The 16,962-nt window shown below is 48.8% G+C and overlaps 1 protein-coding gene across 2 annotated transcripts in view; it reads left to right on the forward strand.

Moving 5' to 3' along the window:
• Nucleotides 1-16,962, forward strand: part of BRWD3 (bromodomain and WD repeat domain containing 3) — a 1,513,493-nt gene that overhangs the window by 721,216 nt on the left and 775,315 nt on the right. For both annotated transcript variants that reach the window (XM_085607835.1, XM_085607833.1), the window contains 2 exons: nt 10,966-11,042; nt 11,381-11,558. In XM_085607835.1, the coding sequence (XP_085463961.1) occupies nt 10,966-11,042; nt 11,381-11,558 (255 nt within the window). The remainder of the gene's footprint in view (nt 1-10,965; nt 11,043-11,380; nt 11,559-16,962) is intronic.

A 16,962-nucleotide genomic window follows, 5' to 3' on the forward strand; every position in this document is an offset into this window, starting at 1 on the left:
CCCTGCAAAGGCTGCCCCCAGCCAAGAGCTAGGTAGATTAAGCAATCCTTTGGTGGGTTTCCCTACTCAGACAGTAGAACGTGGACAATTCACCTTTTCTGCAGGGGCACTTGTCTGTTCTATGCCCCTCTGAGCCTATCTGTACCCCTCTGCCACCATCTTCCCTAGCCAGTTACCTGATCCATGGAGATACCTTCCCGTCGCCTGCAGAGCCCACCCGTGACTTGACTAACCCTACCTTGTTCACAGGTGCAGCCCAATTGGCGGACAGTACCACTATACCCAAAAGGGTGATGTGGCCAATTCTGTCTCCTAGGTGAGACTTCTGTTCCTAGGTTAGGAGCAACTCTGCCCATAGGACAAGCAGCAAACAGAGGCCACTGATTGCTGCCAGCGTCAGGAACTAGTCACCATATTCTGCCAGGTGGAGGCTCCAGTCTGGGGCCTTGGGTAGGTCTTGCTTCCAGTCGTGGCTCTGACAAGGAGTTCCCCATTTGCTCCTGAAGTCTCTATTGCCTTTAAGGTTTCTCAGACTAGGGGTCTCACTATCCGTTGCTAAACTCCTTCCACTCTTCCTTCTGCCACCTCAGGGGAGGGAGACACCTTTTAATTGGCCTTTCAGTTCAGGGTCTTTTACCCTGCGACTGAAAAGGTTCCTTGCATTCTAGGACTTCCAAGAGGGATACACCATCCCTCTCAATGTGACACACTCCGTCTGTGTGCTCTAGGAGTCTGCCTGGCTTGGGTCTTCTGTCCTCGGTGACAGTCCAGGCAGCACCTCCAGCTGAGAAGTAGGCTAACAAAGGTCAGTCTTTGGGTGCTTTCCTCTCAAAGTAGGCAACACCTGCACAACTAGTCCTCGCCCTGTCGATGTGAGGCTCTTGACTGGTCAGACAACTAGTTTTGTTCTCTTCTGGTCTTCCCTAGGCTCAGGAGTGTTCTAAAGTGGGTTCCTGGAGATGCCATATTTATACCTGGCATGAGACAGTGGGTGGGAATGACTCCTGGGCATGCCCTAGCCAATGGTGGAAAAGTTCCTGGCGCCAATCCTACCCGCTTTGGGTATTTTTAAGATGGCAGAAGCCTTCGGCCATACTAAATTTGGGCTCTGAGGGCTGGAGCCTGAAGAAATGTTTTACCCTGTAGTGGATGGCTAAATAGGTGCTGGAATTTACTAGTAGCATTTGACGGTTAGGCCCTGGGTACAGTTTGTAGAATTTACTATAGACCTATAGTTGAGTTAAAAATACCACTTCCGAATATGCCAATTTCACCATGTTTAAATGTGGATCTCAGACACTTTACTACTGGGTAGCAGGGGTGAAGTGTGCAGATTTCTATAACCAGCACACATATAGGGACCAGCAAAACATGGAAGCTCTGGGTTGACAATGCAGGAAAGGCGTTTTTTCTACACCAGCCATGAGCTAGAGTAAGTTAATGACTGTTTAATGTCCTTTTTTGCCCTTTTGGCCGTGGTAATTTTAAGAAGAGTAGTTTGAGAATAGGAAGAAGCTTACTCTTTTGTGGGTGGTTCATGTCCTTCTCAAAACCCCTTCCTTAACCATCCTTCCTCCTCCCAAAACCAGTCCCCTTTAGTCATAAATATTGCCCAATTTCCAGCAGCTCCTCCTAGACTTACTGTTAAATGTGTACCTACATGTGCTGAAATCCCCGCAGTAGGGTTGGAGATCTCTGCAATCAGCAGATAGGAGAGTCGTTGGCACTTAGGTTTGTGAATAGCATTTTGCAATTCATTAGTAGTACTACTAAACATATTACAAAATGAAATTTGTGAATGGCCCCAAAACACTTGTAAAAGTGTGCTGGAGCCTGAGCTTCAGGATCAAAGTGCAGAGGCTAGGGGAGGAGGAGGATGCCCCCCTGTGAAATAAGAGCAGGTCTAATGAGAGCAGTACAGGACAAGGGGCGAGGAGTGACCCTCTGTCAAACACATACCAAAAACAGTCATTTTATGGACGACATTTTAGTAATTGTCTTTGGTAATAATGTAGATCAATACATTATTACCTCAATATTTTCAAGTCGACTTTTATATTGTCAAACACAATGATTTTACATACATTCAGTTGAAGTCTCAATTACCACCATCCCAGGTAACGATGGCTTTGCACTTGATTCAAAGCCTGCAAGTTTGAGTTATCCTATTCAGGAAATAAATATGTACTTGTCTGTTGCTGTGGTTATTCAGAGTTGATTTTTTTGTTTTGTTTTATGCATTCACATCTTTATTATTTTATTATACTCATTTGTTGAGCGCAACAAATCATCCCCAGGGGGATCTCTCGGCGCCGGAGAACAAAATACCAGTGAGCAGAAGATCCTAGAACAACCAGGTCTTGAGCAATTTCTTAAATCTGGACAGATCGGCACAGGCCCGGATCTCCTCGGGAAGACTGTTGCAGTGGCTGGGAGCTATATGAGAGAAGGCTCAACCACCCATTTTAGCCTTGTTTATTCTCCGCGTGCAGAGCAGATTGCTATTGCTGGATCTTAACTGACACACGGGTCGATACAGGGCTAGTTTCTTATTGAAGTAGGCTGGGCCTTTTCCCTGTAGAGACTTGAAGACCATACATAGCATCTTGAAAATGGCTCGTTTCCTAATTGGAAACCAATGTAGTTGGCGCAAGAGAGGTAAAGAAGGGGTGCGCGCCGGTTTGTTGAGGGTGAGGCGGGCTGCTGTATTTTGCACCACCTGGAGTTTTGATAATAGGTCTTCCCTTATTCCAACGAGCATTGAGTTGCCATAATCCAGTTGACTGACCAAGAGCGACTGAATGAGGGTTTTTCTTGCCGAAAGTGGGATCCAAGGGAAGATCTTTCTAAGCATCCACATGGTACCGAAACAGGTGCTTGACAATGTCTTCACCTGATCCTCCATTGATAGCTTATTATCGATCCTGATGCCTAGATTCTTGGCCCAGTTTTTTGGGGAAGGTGTTTCTCCCAGCTCTGCAGGCCACCAGTCGGGGGTACATATGTTCGAGGCATGTGGGCTGCTGAATTCATATCTGTGCATAGATCGCCGCCTAGTGTTGGGTCCGGATGATTGCACATTGTTGTCCTGGAAGAGTCTTCGAAGTATCACGAGATAGGTGGCTCCTCCCGTGGACTACAGTGCGCATGGGCATCCTCTCCATCCTCAGATTGTTTTTTTACGCCATTGGGTTCGGATGTGCTTATCTTAGCTCAAGTTAGGAAAACTTTATTTAAGGCCAAAAGCCTTTAGGTATCGTCGGTATTGTTTGCGTTCGGTATCGACAAATTATTATACTTGTTCTCGGACTTATTCACCCTTCTCGGACCGAGTTTCGGTCCGAACATCGATCGACGTTCAAGGGTGGAATCGAGGACTCCCTTCAAGAGATGTCCTTTATGTCATGCGAAATATCCACACATCGATGTCCATCCGGTGTGTAACAAATGTTTATCACCGGATCACGATGAGTCCAGGTGTATGGCCTGTGTTCGGTTCCGGTCAAAGAAGACTCTTCGGAATCGACGGGCGGCTAGATTGGAGGCCAAACAATCGGCGCCTAACCCGGTTAACATCTTCAGCACCGAGGATGAAGAAGTCGAGAGCGTCGAAGACATAGACTCGAGCCATGCTTCGGAGCATGAATCCCAATATGACGACGATGATTAGGTGATCTTCGAGGACGAAGACGTCGACAAGGTAGGAGACGACGATGAGGCCCTTGGGGCCGAGGAAGATAGCTCGGGCGAGGAGCTAGGCCAATCCGTCGATGCGGAGGCCGAGGGAGACAGTCTTGATAAGGCTCAGGTCGAGGGATCGCCTGCGGGCCTTACCCAAGATCAGGTGGATCGTTCTACAGCCCCGCCTGAAGGCCCGGCTTCGAACATTTCAAAAGAGCCAGAAATGTCAAAAAAGACTGGATTCGATTCCGTGAAATCGAAACCAAAACCAGCACCGGTCAAACCGAAAGTGCAACTGGTTCAGGTCGGATCGAAGGCATCGAAGCCCTCCATTCCGTCGACACAGAAGAAGGACATCGGAACCGACCAAAGAAAGAAGGACTTCGGTACCGAGAAACCAAAAAAGGGCTTCGGAACCGAGACACAGAAGAAGGCCCTCGGTCCCGAGAAGACGCAACGGCCTATAGCACCGAAGGTTGGGGCACCAACCACCAAGGTCAAGGTAGTGGATCCGACTACGTCAACACCGAAGAGTGCGGCGCCTGCCAAAATATCGGATCCACAGGGCGTCGATCCCAAACTTCGGATCGAACACCCCAAGGCTGTGAAGAAACCGGAGACCGCGTCGAGGCCTGTCTCCAAAGAGCCTATCGGTTCCAAAGCACCGTCTGCATTCACGTTGCAACAGGTGTCGGAGTCCCTGAAGCGCATCAGGGAACGGGCAACCCTCGAACCAAAAACGGGTCCCGAACCACACAAGGTCGCCAAGGCTCACTCGGCGCCGGCACCGATCAAGTTTGGATTGCTGCCACCAAGGGCACCGAAGATGTTCGAACTTAGGAAGAGTGTCGAACTGCCACGAACAGTGTCCACGGAAATAACCGATGTCGAAGACTCGCAGGACCGGTTTATCGACGCCGACACTGGTAGGCTGTTGGTCCGCAAGCGGAGAATTGTTTCAGAAAAGGCTTTGGACTCATACAAGATTCCACTAAAAAGGAAACTGCCGTCAGGTTCGACGCCAGTGCTTGTAGAAACATTCCAAACCTATCATCAGGAACCACCATCCTTTTCTCCTACACACTCGGAGGCGGATCCAGGAGAGGGCTATATTGAGGATGATACCACTTATCCTGTGGATAATGACCCTGATGACCAACAGCAAGACCAAGATCAAGCATGGGGAGACCCTCATGACCCAGGTGACCCACAAGATGCTCCTGACACTCATCTTTATAATATCAAACCATCTCCCACTGAAGATACTGCTGCTTTTAACGCCCTCATTGAAAGGGCAGCTGCCAATCACGGAGTAGAACTTCATTCTGACTCTGTGGAGGAGGATTTCTTGGTGGACACGTTCTCCACATCAGAAAGAACGATCAAGACTCTACCAATGTTAAAAGGAGTTCTTAAACATGCTGAGGACATCTTTAAGGAGACGACCAGGGCACGGGTATTGAACCCGAGAATAGAGAAGAAATACAAACCAGCCCCCGGAGACCCAATGTACATTAAGGGTCAATTGCCGTTGGACTCCATGGTAGTTTCTAATGCTCGCAAAAGAGCTAACTCGCAGACTACAGGTGATGCTCCTCCTCCAGACAAGGAGTCCAAAGTTCTAGAGACATCAGGCAAAAGGGTGGCAGCACAAGCAGCAAACATCTGGCGCATTGCCAACACTCAGGCACACCTGGCCCGATACGACAGGTCACACTACGATACACTAGAAACACTGCTAGAACACCTACCAGATGAATACAAAGATGGAGCGGAGCTCCTCATCAGTGAGGGGCAACTCATTACAAATGCGTCCATCAAATGCGCACTAGATGCAGCTGACACTGCAGCAAGGGCAATCAACACTAGTGTGATGTTGAGGAGGCACGCATGGCTAAGAGTATCAGGCTTCAAACCTGAGATTCAAAATAGTATCTTGATTCAACCAGTCAACCCAGTGTTTTTATTTGGCCCCGAGGTTGACACTACACTGGAAAAGATTAAAAAGGACACTGAAACTGCGAAATCTATGGGGGCTCTACAGTCGCAGCAGTTTCGGAGTGGCTCCTTTCGTCGCCCCGGAAATAGAGGAGCAGCTAGAGGTCAGGGGTCCCAGCAGCAGTACAGTAAAGGAGGTACCCAGAGTACCTATAATAAAAACAATAGGGGTGGATATCGTGGATCCAGTACCAAAGGCAGAGGACGAGGACACAACATCACCAGGTCCTCCGCCAATAACAAACAGTGACGTCTTGTCGCTGCCCCCCGCCCACATAACACCGGTCGGGGAGACTCCAACAGTTCCTGCCAGTCTGGAGATCCATCACCACAGACAGGTGGGTCAGAGAAATTGTCCAGTACGGTTATTGTCTGGAATTAACATCCAATCCACCCAACATACCACCAAGACACCGTCCTATGTCCGCAGAGCACTTGACATTATTGCAGCAAGAAGTACTAAGTATGCTGCAAAAAGGAGCCATAGAGCTCGTGCCTATGGAACAGCGAGGGTCAGGGGTGTACTCTCTGTACTTCTTAATCCCAAAAAAGGACGGGTCTCTCCGACCTATACTGGACCTCAGACCTCTCAACCAATACATTCTGTCAGAGCATTTTCATATGCTCACCCTCCAGCAGGTTCTGCCGTTACTCAGTCAGGGAGACTTCCTATCAACACTAGATTTGAAGGATGCGTATTTCCACATACCCATACACCCCTCACACAAAAAATATCTCAGGTTCACTCTTCAGGATCAGCATTATCAGTTCAAAGTACTCCCTTTCGGAGTAACAACGGCGCCCAGAGTCTTTACCAAGTGCCTCGCGACAGTGGCCGCACACTTAAGGAGACAGCACATTCACGTCTTCCCTTACCTGGACGACTGGCTTGTTCAGGCAAAGTCAGCCCAGCAGTGTGCCAGCCACATATCCCACACCATTCACCTTCTTCACAGTCTAGGATTCTCACAGAATTATCCAAAATCACATCTCCAACCCGCCCACGTACGGCAGTACCTGGGCGCGACAATAGACACTCTGGCTGCCAAAGCTCAGCCAAATTTAGCGAGAATCAACAGCATGCAACTGCTGATAAAAAAGTTCAGACCACAACACTCCCTTCCAGCACGAGTGTTCATGCAGTTGATAGGCATGATGGCCTCCTGCATCTTCATAGTCCCGCACGCGAGACTACATATGCGCCCGCTTCAGGAGTGCTTGGCACGTCAATGGAATCAGACTCAAGGACAGTTGAAAGACCTAGTGTTGGTGAGCGGTCGGGCATACAACTCTCTGCATTGGTGGAATCCACAAAACCTTTGCAAGGGCCGACCGTTCCAAGAGCCTGTTCCACAAATAGTACTGACGGCGGACGCGTCTCTCCAGGGATGGGGAGCCCATGTACTCAATTACACAGTGCAGGGACTATGGACGACACAGCAACAGAAGATGCACATCAACCTTCTGCAACTGATGGCTATCTGCCTGGCGATGAAGGCATTCAAAGTACACTTGTGCAACAAAGTCGTGTTGATCCGGACGGACAACATGACTGCCATGTACTACATACAGAAGCAGGGAGGAACACACTCTCCACAGTTGTCTCATCTGGCTCAGAGCATGTGGAGGTGGGCCATTCAGAGGAACATGTTCCTCATGGCAGAACACCTCCCGGGCAAGGACAACCATATGGCGGATCTGCTCAGCAGACACAGCCACCAAATGCACGAGTGGGAGCTACATCCATCAGTACTCCAACCGTACTTCCAGCAGTGGGGTCATCCAGAGATAGACCTATTTGCCACAAGGGAAAACGCAAAATGCCAAAGCTTTGCCGCCAGGTTTCCGCATCCACAATCGCAGGGTAATGCGATATGGATTAACTGGTCAGGCAGATTTGCGTACGCTTTTCCCCCAGCGCCATTAATACCGCTAGTGGCACGCAAACTACGGCAACACTCAATGACACTCATCCTGGTTGCTCCAATGTGGGCACGCCAGCCATAGTACACCACGTTACTAGAACTGTCCGTGGTGCCGCCTCAAAGACTGCGGCTAACGCCCAAACTTTTAACACAGAACCATGGCGCAATTCAGCACCCAGATCTGCAACAGCTGAACCTGGCGATCTGGCTCCTGAAGTCTTAGAGTTTGGCTACCTGAACCTGCCTCCAGAATGTATGAATATCATCAAGGAGGCCAGGAGACCCACGACCAGAGCTTGCTATGCGGCTAAATGGAAAAGATTTGTCATTTACTGTAAAAACAATGACATTAATCCGCTGGATGCATCCATTCAGAACATCATCTGTTACCTGTTACACTTATACCGATGCAATCTGGCGTACAACTCCATCCGTATACATCTGACCGCAATAGCGGCCTATCTTCAGAACAGGCAGCACCTCTCTTTATTCAAAGTGCCTGCCATCAAAGCCTTCTTAGAGGGACTCAAAAGAGTGATTCCTCCAACTCACCCACCGGCACCGGTGTGGAACCTGAATGGTCCTCACCAGATTGATGGGTCCACCTTTTGAACCTTTACATTCATGTGAGATTCAATTCCTCACCTGGAAAGTAGCCTTCTTAGTGGCAATCACTTTGTTAAGAAGAGTTAGTGAACTCCAGGCACTAACCATTGAAGAGCCATTCATACAGGTTCACGCAAACAGAGTTGTACTACGTACTAACCCCACATTCATGCCTAAAGTGATATCGCAGTTCCACATGAATCAGACTATTGAACTGCCTGTTTTCTTTCCAAATCCAGAAAATGTCGCAGAGAGAATGCTCCATACACTAGATGTAAAGAGGGCCCTCATGTACTATATAGACAGAACAAAGGATTTTAGGAAAACAAAACAACTGTTCGTTGCCTTTTCTCCACAACACAAGGGCAACGCCATTTCCAAAGCAGGGATAGCCAGATGGATCGTTAAATGTATTCAAATTTGCTATGAAAAAGCTAAACGCACATTAACGATTCCTCCCAGAGCCCACTCAACACGAAAGTTAGGGGCGTCCATGGCTTTCCTAGGGAATATTCCTTTAGAGGAAATATGTAGAGCAGCCACATGGTCCACTATACATACATTTACAAAACACTACTGTGTAGATGTACATTCCAAACAGCAGGCAGCTGTAGGACAGGCTGTTCTCAAGACCCTTTTTCAGACTGCTGCAGCTGGCACGGGCAGCCGCCGCTAATGGAGGGACTGCTATATAATCTATGCACAGATATGAATTCAGCAGCCCACATGCCTCGAACTGAATATGCTACTTACCAGTATGCATCTGTTCTTGGCATGTAGGGCTGCTGATATTCATATCCCCCACCCTCCTCCCCGGCGCCTGTAGCGGCTGCAGCACTCAGAATTACTGTATAGCATGGTCATCACTTACTGTATCTACTCCATCACTGCCACAATGGCGAAAAACAATCTGAGGATGGAGAGGATGCCCCTGCGCACTGTAGTCCAGGGGAGGAGCCACCTATCTCGTGATACTTCGAAGACTCTTCCAGGACAACAATGTGCAATCATCCGGACCCAACACTAGGCGGCGATCTATGCACAGATATGAATGTCAGCAGCCCTACATGCCAAGAACAGATGCATACTGGTAAGTAGCATATTCATTCCTCAGCCTTCCCGAACAGCAGTATTTCTGTTTTAGTGGAATTAAGCTGTAGGAAGTTCTTCCTCATCCATATTGCAATATTGGACATGCAGTTTTTAAACTTTGATTTAGTTGCTGCAGCATCCTCCTCTATGGGGACAATCACCTGCGTATCGTCAGCATACGATATGGTCTCAAACCTACAGCCTCTGATGATTTCAGCTAAGGGGGCCACATATACATTAAACAAGGTGGGACTTAGATTGGATCCCTGTGGGACTCCCCTATCCACCAATGTGGTCTGTGACACAAAGGAATCCAGCTGAACGTAGTGTGTTCTGTCTGATAGATAGCTTTGTATCCATTTAAGGGCCATGCCTGACACCAATCCCTCGCAGCCTATCCAGCAGGATCTTATGAGAGATGGTGTCAATGGCTGCTGACAGATGAAGGAGGACTAGCATCACCGGGGTCCTCCTGTGCAGTGACAGCCTTATGGTGTCCGTAACCTTCAGCAGTGCAGCCTCAGTGCTATAGGAAGCTCGGAAGCCGGACTGGGATGAGTCCAATAAGTTATTTTGTTCCAGATAGCAGGAAAGATGCCGGTTTATTTGTGTTTCCATTACCTTAAAGCAGCACGAGAGGGGGGATATGGGCCTATAATTTTGTAGATCGGTAGGATCAGCAAGTGCCTTCTTGAGCAATGGTTTAATGCGTGCGCTTTTCCACTTACGGGGAAACGTGGCAGTGTCTAACGAGATGTTGCAAACTTCAACAAGCGCTTCAGCTAAGACATCTCCATTGTATTTGTCCCTTAATGAGACAAATATGTATTACTGTGTTACACTCCATTCTTGTACAATCTGACAGGGTCTGTTAGGGTGGGTTGGGAGAGTGGTTAGCACTTGAAGCCCACCCACCCTCTGGTTGAGAAAGAAACTGCCAAAAATAACTGTTGGATGGGGTTCCATTTTTAATGTTGTTTTACTGTTGAACCCTGTGCTCATCACTATGGTTTCAGGTCCTGATGTGCTGATCATTGCTGTCCGGTTCTAGAGACAAAAATGCTTGCTTACAAGAAACAACAGCAAACCAATAGTTACTCTTATATCTATAAATGAGAAATCGGTGGAAAACCACTGGCTGCTTAAGTCACTTGCTTTCCACTTCAGTCAGTGGACAATTACTTCTTGCTGTTCAGCAGTGTATATGGTGGACAGCAGTTTACAGATATTTGTTGCTGGCACCTTAAAACCATGTTGTAAACACAAATATTTTACACTCACTTTTACCAAGGAATCTTACCTTTAGAGGTGATATAAAACTGGAGTGATAAATATGCAAAATTCACCAGATTCCGCCATCAAAAGGTTCATGGTAAGCAAACGTTCCTTTTGAGTATCATACCTCTAATGTATGGTGGGTTTGCAGTGGAACACACTTGAATTTCCCAGATGAAATTCCATTTGAAATTTAAAAAATGACAGTTATTTTAATTAGAAAATTATCAAGTGTTTAAATGAGAGAACGTATATCCAGCCATACTTAATTGCTTCCTGCACATCTGTGATTTTATTAACTGTACTAATGGAAAAAGTAAGTCTCATGTAAATAAGACCTGTTGTGTGACATGTCCATAATTAATTCTTTTTTGGGTTTCCACACAAGGAAGAGGAAAGGGCTGGTCCGAGTGATGCATCTGCAGACGAAGCAGGCGGTGCATGGCATAGCGAGACATCTTCCAGGTGTATATATCATATTTTTTTCATTTTTGGCAATTGCTTTATTATTTTTCTAGGGAAAGGTAAACTCAAAGGTGTTTATGAAAATGAATAGAGTATATTATATCTTTTAAAAAAATTGTCACGTTGAGCGATGAAGTGAACGGAAATGAATAATCTTGGAAGAAAATCAAGATTGGTCTGTTAATTATACAGTCTTCAAAATTTGCATGCAGAGTGAATTCATTTGTTCATAAAGTGAATTTAGAGTTTTTGAGATAGTAAAAGATTTTATTTTGAAAACTTAATTTGAGACTTTTACTGTTCTTTAAAATAAATGTCACCCTTTTGTTCTAAAACAGTGAGTCATCTAGTGAATATTCAGACTGGACAGCTGATGCCGGAATTAACCTGCAACCGCCCAAAAGGCAAACTCGACAGATGACAAGAAATGTTTGCAGTAGCTCGGATGAAGAAAGTACAAAGGATAAAAAGGAGTTGGAAGAAAAGCCGAAGAAACCCAAGCAGACCAAAAAGAAGGTTTATGGGCTAAACAGATATTTTAATAAATGTGGGAGGGCTGGTTGAAAACTGACTAAACTATAGACACTCCCATTACCTTCTGCAAGTAGTTAATTAGCACATGCACAAAGACCGGTCAGGTACATTGAATGTAGTTCCAAGATGCCATCTGTGTAGGCCCCTCTGAGAGCTAAGGTACATGAAGATAGGTCGGGTACATCAAATATAAGCATAGGGTGTTATTTGTGTGTGAAGCATATATCTGTTGGTGATTCCTAAGCTATCAACATTGCTATCAAGTGTTAAGTAACAGAATTTACATACTTTTCTTAAATTAATTTTTTAGCTGCTGACAGCTCTCGAATGTCTCACCCCTACACAATTCTGAAGCCCAAAATGCATTGGGTTACAGTCTTCAACTCAGATAGCTTTTTCTTGCAAATTAATCAGAATTATTTCCTTCACCAGTATTCAAAGCATCTTGCCACAATGCATTGGGTTACAGTCTTCAACTAAGATAGCTTTTTCTTGCAAATTAATCAGAATTATTTCCTTGACCAGTATTCAAAGCATCTTGCCACAATTGAACTCAGGGGCGCCGCCTCTGCAGTCTGTTAATGTGTACAAGAGACCACACTTGCCTTCTTGCTGCTGCACTCATACTTTGTGGGGAAAAAGCATCTCTCAATACCAACAACCTGACTACATGAAGGGGTCTTTGAAAATGCTGCTTATCTGAAAGAGACACGTTAGTGATAGATTCCTTACCTTAGAATATCCCCAGGCGTCAGACTGGATCCGGAAAGTTTTTGTCAGCAGTACCCCTGCGCGTCGGTAGGTGTCGTCGTACGGCTCCGCGTACGTTGCTGGCGTCGTAGCCGTCCAGATGACGGCGTCAGAGCTACTTAAATGCGCCCACGCACGCTGACGCCAGTTCTTTCTTTTTCCGCGCAGCAGCGCAGATCCGAGAGAAAACGGTACTCCTAGTTGAAAGTTTTAACTTGGTTTCTGACAACTTGTTTGTTGTGTACTTGACTCCTGGTGCAATAGAGATGCCCGGGTTTAAGTCCTGTAGGGCCTGCCGTCTAAGCATGTCGGTATCGGACCCTCACGTGTGTCTCTTCTGCTTGGGGCATGCCCATGACCCTGAGGCGTCCCCTGATTGTCGGGCCATGGTGCCGAAAGCTTTGCGGGAGCATTCCCAAAAGTTGTTGGAGGTCTGGCAATCGGTTCCGTGCCGATCAAGGTCCCGATCCCGTGGGAGGTCAGTGGACCGGTCGCGGAGCCATCAGCATCGCTCGTTGGAATCGAGGATAGGTAAGTCTAGGCGCCATAAAAAGTCGAAGAAGCGATGTCGCTTTTCCTCTACCCCTCACGGGACGCGGTGGAGGGGGCAGGCGGTAACTCCCCTGCGGCTCTGTTGGAGCCTCTGTCATTGCCTGCGGCTTACCCTTCCTTTCCGGGGCCGCACGCGACTTCAGACGAGGAGTAGACCTTTGTCGGCCTTGCTCCATTTGTTTGCCCTGCCGGGTCCCTCTGGAGCGCCTTCAGGCCCCGCGGATCCATCGGAAGGGTTTGCCCCCGTACCACCGCCTCTGGCCTTGGCTATGCCGGCACCATACCCTGCGGCGGCGCCGGCTCCGACCTCGGCGCCGGCGATGGATCTGGCGCCGGTGCCGCCGTTGACGCCAGACAGCACGGACTCGGGACTAGTATCTTCCCCTCCCATTCCATTTCTTGAAGGGGAGTTTATCCTGTTTCCCAGGGCACCTCGTCCTCACCGGCCCCTTCAGCAACCGGTGGACGAAGGGGAATACTGGGAGGGGTCTGAGGACCCTCTTGCAGCTCAATGCGAGGATGAGTGGGAAGGCGATGTGGAGGGTCCAGTGGATCTGAATTTCTCTACACACCCTGGTACTCTGTCCCCTTCTTCCGTGGCTACGGAGGAGGTTGGGACTTTTTCGGTGGTTTTACGTCGGGCAGCTGAGGCTCTTAACCTCGAGCTGCCTTCTGTACCTATCAGGACCAATCTTCTGACTGAGGTCCTGCAGCCGCAGTCCTCCTCTGCGGAGCCGTTGCTGCCCTTCAATGAAGCGCTTACTGATATCCTGTTGGGCACCTGGATTTAATCTAAACCTAACACAGGAGTCCCTGTAGACAAGGGTGTGGCGTGCTGCCATTGCCCGGCGCCGGGCGATCCCAGCTTACTCACACAATACCCAACGCCTGAGAGTCTAGTTGTCCAGGCTTCTGCCTCGCCGAGTGCGTGCGCTTCTGCTCCTCCGGACAAGGAATCTAGGAAATTAGAGCAATTTGGGAAAAAGAATTTCAGATCTGCCAGCTATGGGTTGTGGGCGGTGAATACTGCGTGCCTGCTAGGCCGCTATTCCCTTTCTGTGTGGGACACTGTGGCACAGGTGCTGCCGCTGCCTTAGTGCCCTGTGGAAGCACGGTCGATTTCCTCCCAAGCCATTACCGAAGGGAGAGATGCTGTAAAATTTACTATTCGTTGTGGATTTGACACGGCCGATTCTCTCGGTAGGGCACTTTCCACAACTGTGGCGCTCAGTTGTTATGCTTGTCTCTGAACTACTGGCTTTTCTGTTGATGTCCAGAACACCCTGTTGGACATGCCCTTTGATGGTACACGCCTCTTTGGTGATAAGGCGGATAGCACCATAGAACGCTTTAAGGACTCTCGGGCTACGGCCCAGTCCTTGGGTCTCGCCACCATGCTTACTCCCTCGGGGTCTGCTTTTCGGTCCTTTCGAGGTCAAGGTCGGGGTGCCCAAGCGCGTTCTTTTCAGACCTGCAAGGCTGCGCAGCCACAGTCTCAGCGCAACCGCGGACGTGGGACCTGCCGTGGTGGGTCCCGAGGACAGCGGATGGGTCAGTCCACCACCTCCCCTGCCACCGCCTCTAAACCTTCCTAGTCCTGTGTTTCAGGCCCACCTGACGCCAGTGGGTGGCAGGATTCGCCATCACCTTCCCCACTGGCGCTCCATAACCTCGGACAGGTGGGTTCTACAAATAGTCCTCAGGGGCTATTCCCTCCCCTTCGAATCTACCCCTCCGGCCATGCCACCTCTGTACCACCGCATGTCGGGGAACACTTGGCACTTCTCCAGCAGGAAGTTGCGGCCCTCTTGGCCAAGGGAGCCATCGAGTGCGTTCTGATGCCAAAAGTAGGTTGTGGTTGTTACTCCCACTACTTCTTGGTTCCGAAGAAGGACAAAGGTCTGCGCCCTATCTTAGACCACCGGAATGTCAATCCCTTCCTCCGGAAGGAGAAGTTCAAGATGCTCACACTAGTTCAGGTCTTGTCTGCTCTAGACCCGCAAGACTGGCTGGTAGCGTTGGACTTGCAGGATGCTTATTTTCATATTCCCATCCTGCCAGCCCACCGGCGTTACCTTTCGGCCTTACCAGCGCCCCTCGGGTGTTCACGAAAGTGATGGCGGTAGTCACAGCTCATCTGCGCAGATCAGGGGCTTCAGTCTTCCCCTATCTCGATGAATGGCTGTTGAAGGCGGGCTCGCCCCAGGCAGTCGTCTCCCACCTCCAGACTACGGCCGTTCTCCTGCATTTGCTGGGGTTTTCCATAGACGTGCCGAAGTCGCACCTGATTCCCTCTCAGAAGCTCCTCTTCATCGGAGCAGTTCTGGATATGGGGCAGTTTCGGGTTTATCCTCCCGAACAGCGAGTCTGGAACATTCGGGCTATGATTCCGATCTTTCGGCCCTGGTCCTGGGTTTCGGTCAGGAAGACACTGAGGCTGCTGGGCCTCATGGCCTACTGCATCCTGCTAATCGTTCTTGCCAGATGGCATATGCGGGCTCTGCAGTGGGACCTGAAGTTCCAGTGGACGCAGCATCGGGGGAACCTGTCCGACTGCGTCCAGATCTCAGAGGGCACTAAACAGGACTTGCAGTGGTGGGTCACGAACCAGCGTTGGGTCAGCAGCAGGATCCCTCTCCCTTCTCCAACCGGAGCACACAGTAGTGACGGACGCGTCCCTCCTGGGATGGGGCGGCCACATGGGAGAGGCGGAGATCGGAGGCCTCTGGTCTCCGGCGGAGTCCAAGCTCCATATCACCCTTTTGGAGCTCAGGGCGATCCTTTACTTTACTTTACTTTAACTCATTTGTATCGAGCACAAATCATCCCCAAGGGGATCTCTCGGCACCTGAGAACAAAGGCATCATGTAAAGTGCAACTTAAAAGAGCCAGGTCTTGAGCTTTTTTTAAATTGGGGTAGCCCCGGATTTGGTCGGGGAGGTGGTTCCAGAGTTTGGGAGCCAGATAGGAAAAGGCACGACCCCCCATTTTAACCTTCCTAATTCTTCGGCTGCAGAGCAGGTTGCGGTTGCTGTATCTAAGCTGACTTACAGGCTGATACCGTTCAAGTTTGTTGGTCAAATAAGCCGGACCCATTCCATGCAAGGACCTATAAACCAAGCACAACAACTTGAAGATGGCACGTTTTCTGACTGGAAGCCAATGAAGTTGGCGTAGGAGAGGAAGAAAGAGGGGGTTCGGGCTGGTTTAAAAAGGGTGAGGTGGGCAGCTGTATTTTGCACGACCTGTAGTTTGGCTAACAGGTCCTCCCTAATTCCTACCAGCAGGGAATTGCCATAGTCAAGGCGGCTGATTAACAGCGCCTGAATGAGAGTCTTCCTGGCGTTGAGCGGAATCCATGGGAAGATCTTTCTAAGCATCCGCATGGTCCCGAAACAGGAGCCTGCAAGCGTCTTCACTTGTTCCTCCATTGAAAGCTTATTATCGATTTTGATCCCTAGGTTCTTCGCCCAGCTTCTCGGGGAGGGGACTTCTTCCAGTTCAGAAGGCTACCAATCGGAAGTCCACAGTTCATCTGCCTTATCAAACAAGAGAATCTCGGTTTTCGAGGAATTTAGTTGTATAAAATTTTTCCTCATCCAGTCTGCTATGCTGATCAAACAATTTAAGAACTTGGCTTTCATTGCAGCAGGATCATTCTCTATATGTACTATCAGCTGCGTATCATCAGCGTAGGATATAGTTTCAAACCCACAATTCCTGATGATTAAGGCCAAAGGGGTAACATATAAGTTGAACAATGTGGGGCTCAATATAGAGCCTTGAGGTACCCCCTTGTCCACTGCAGCTGTAGGCGACACATAAGATTCTAACTGGACACATTGTGTTCTGTCGGAGAGGTAACTCTGGATCCATTTAAAGGCCAGGCCTCCGACACCAATCTCTCGAAGCCTGTTCAACAGGGTACGATGGGAGATGGTGTCCTACTTGCACTCAAAGCATTCCTTCCCTCTGTCAAGGGGCGAGTAGTGCAGGTTTTCACATACACCACCACCGCCATGTGGTATTGCAACAAACAGGGCGGGGTCGTGGACCCTTTGTCAGGAGGCTCTACATCTCTGTA

Source organism: Triturus cristatus, chromosome 5_2 (assembly GCF_964204655.1).
Source record: "Triturus cristatus chromosome 5_2, aTriCri1.1, whole genome shotgun sequence".
Classification (NCBI taxonomy): domain Eukaryota; kingdom Metazoa; phylum Chordata; class Amphibia; order Caudata; family Salamandridae; genus Triturus; species Triturus cristatus.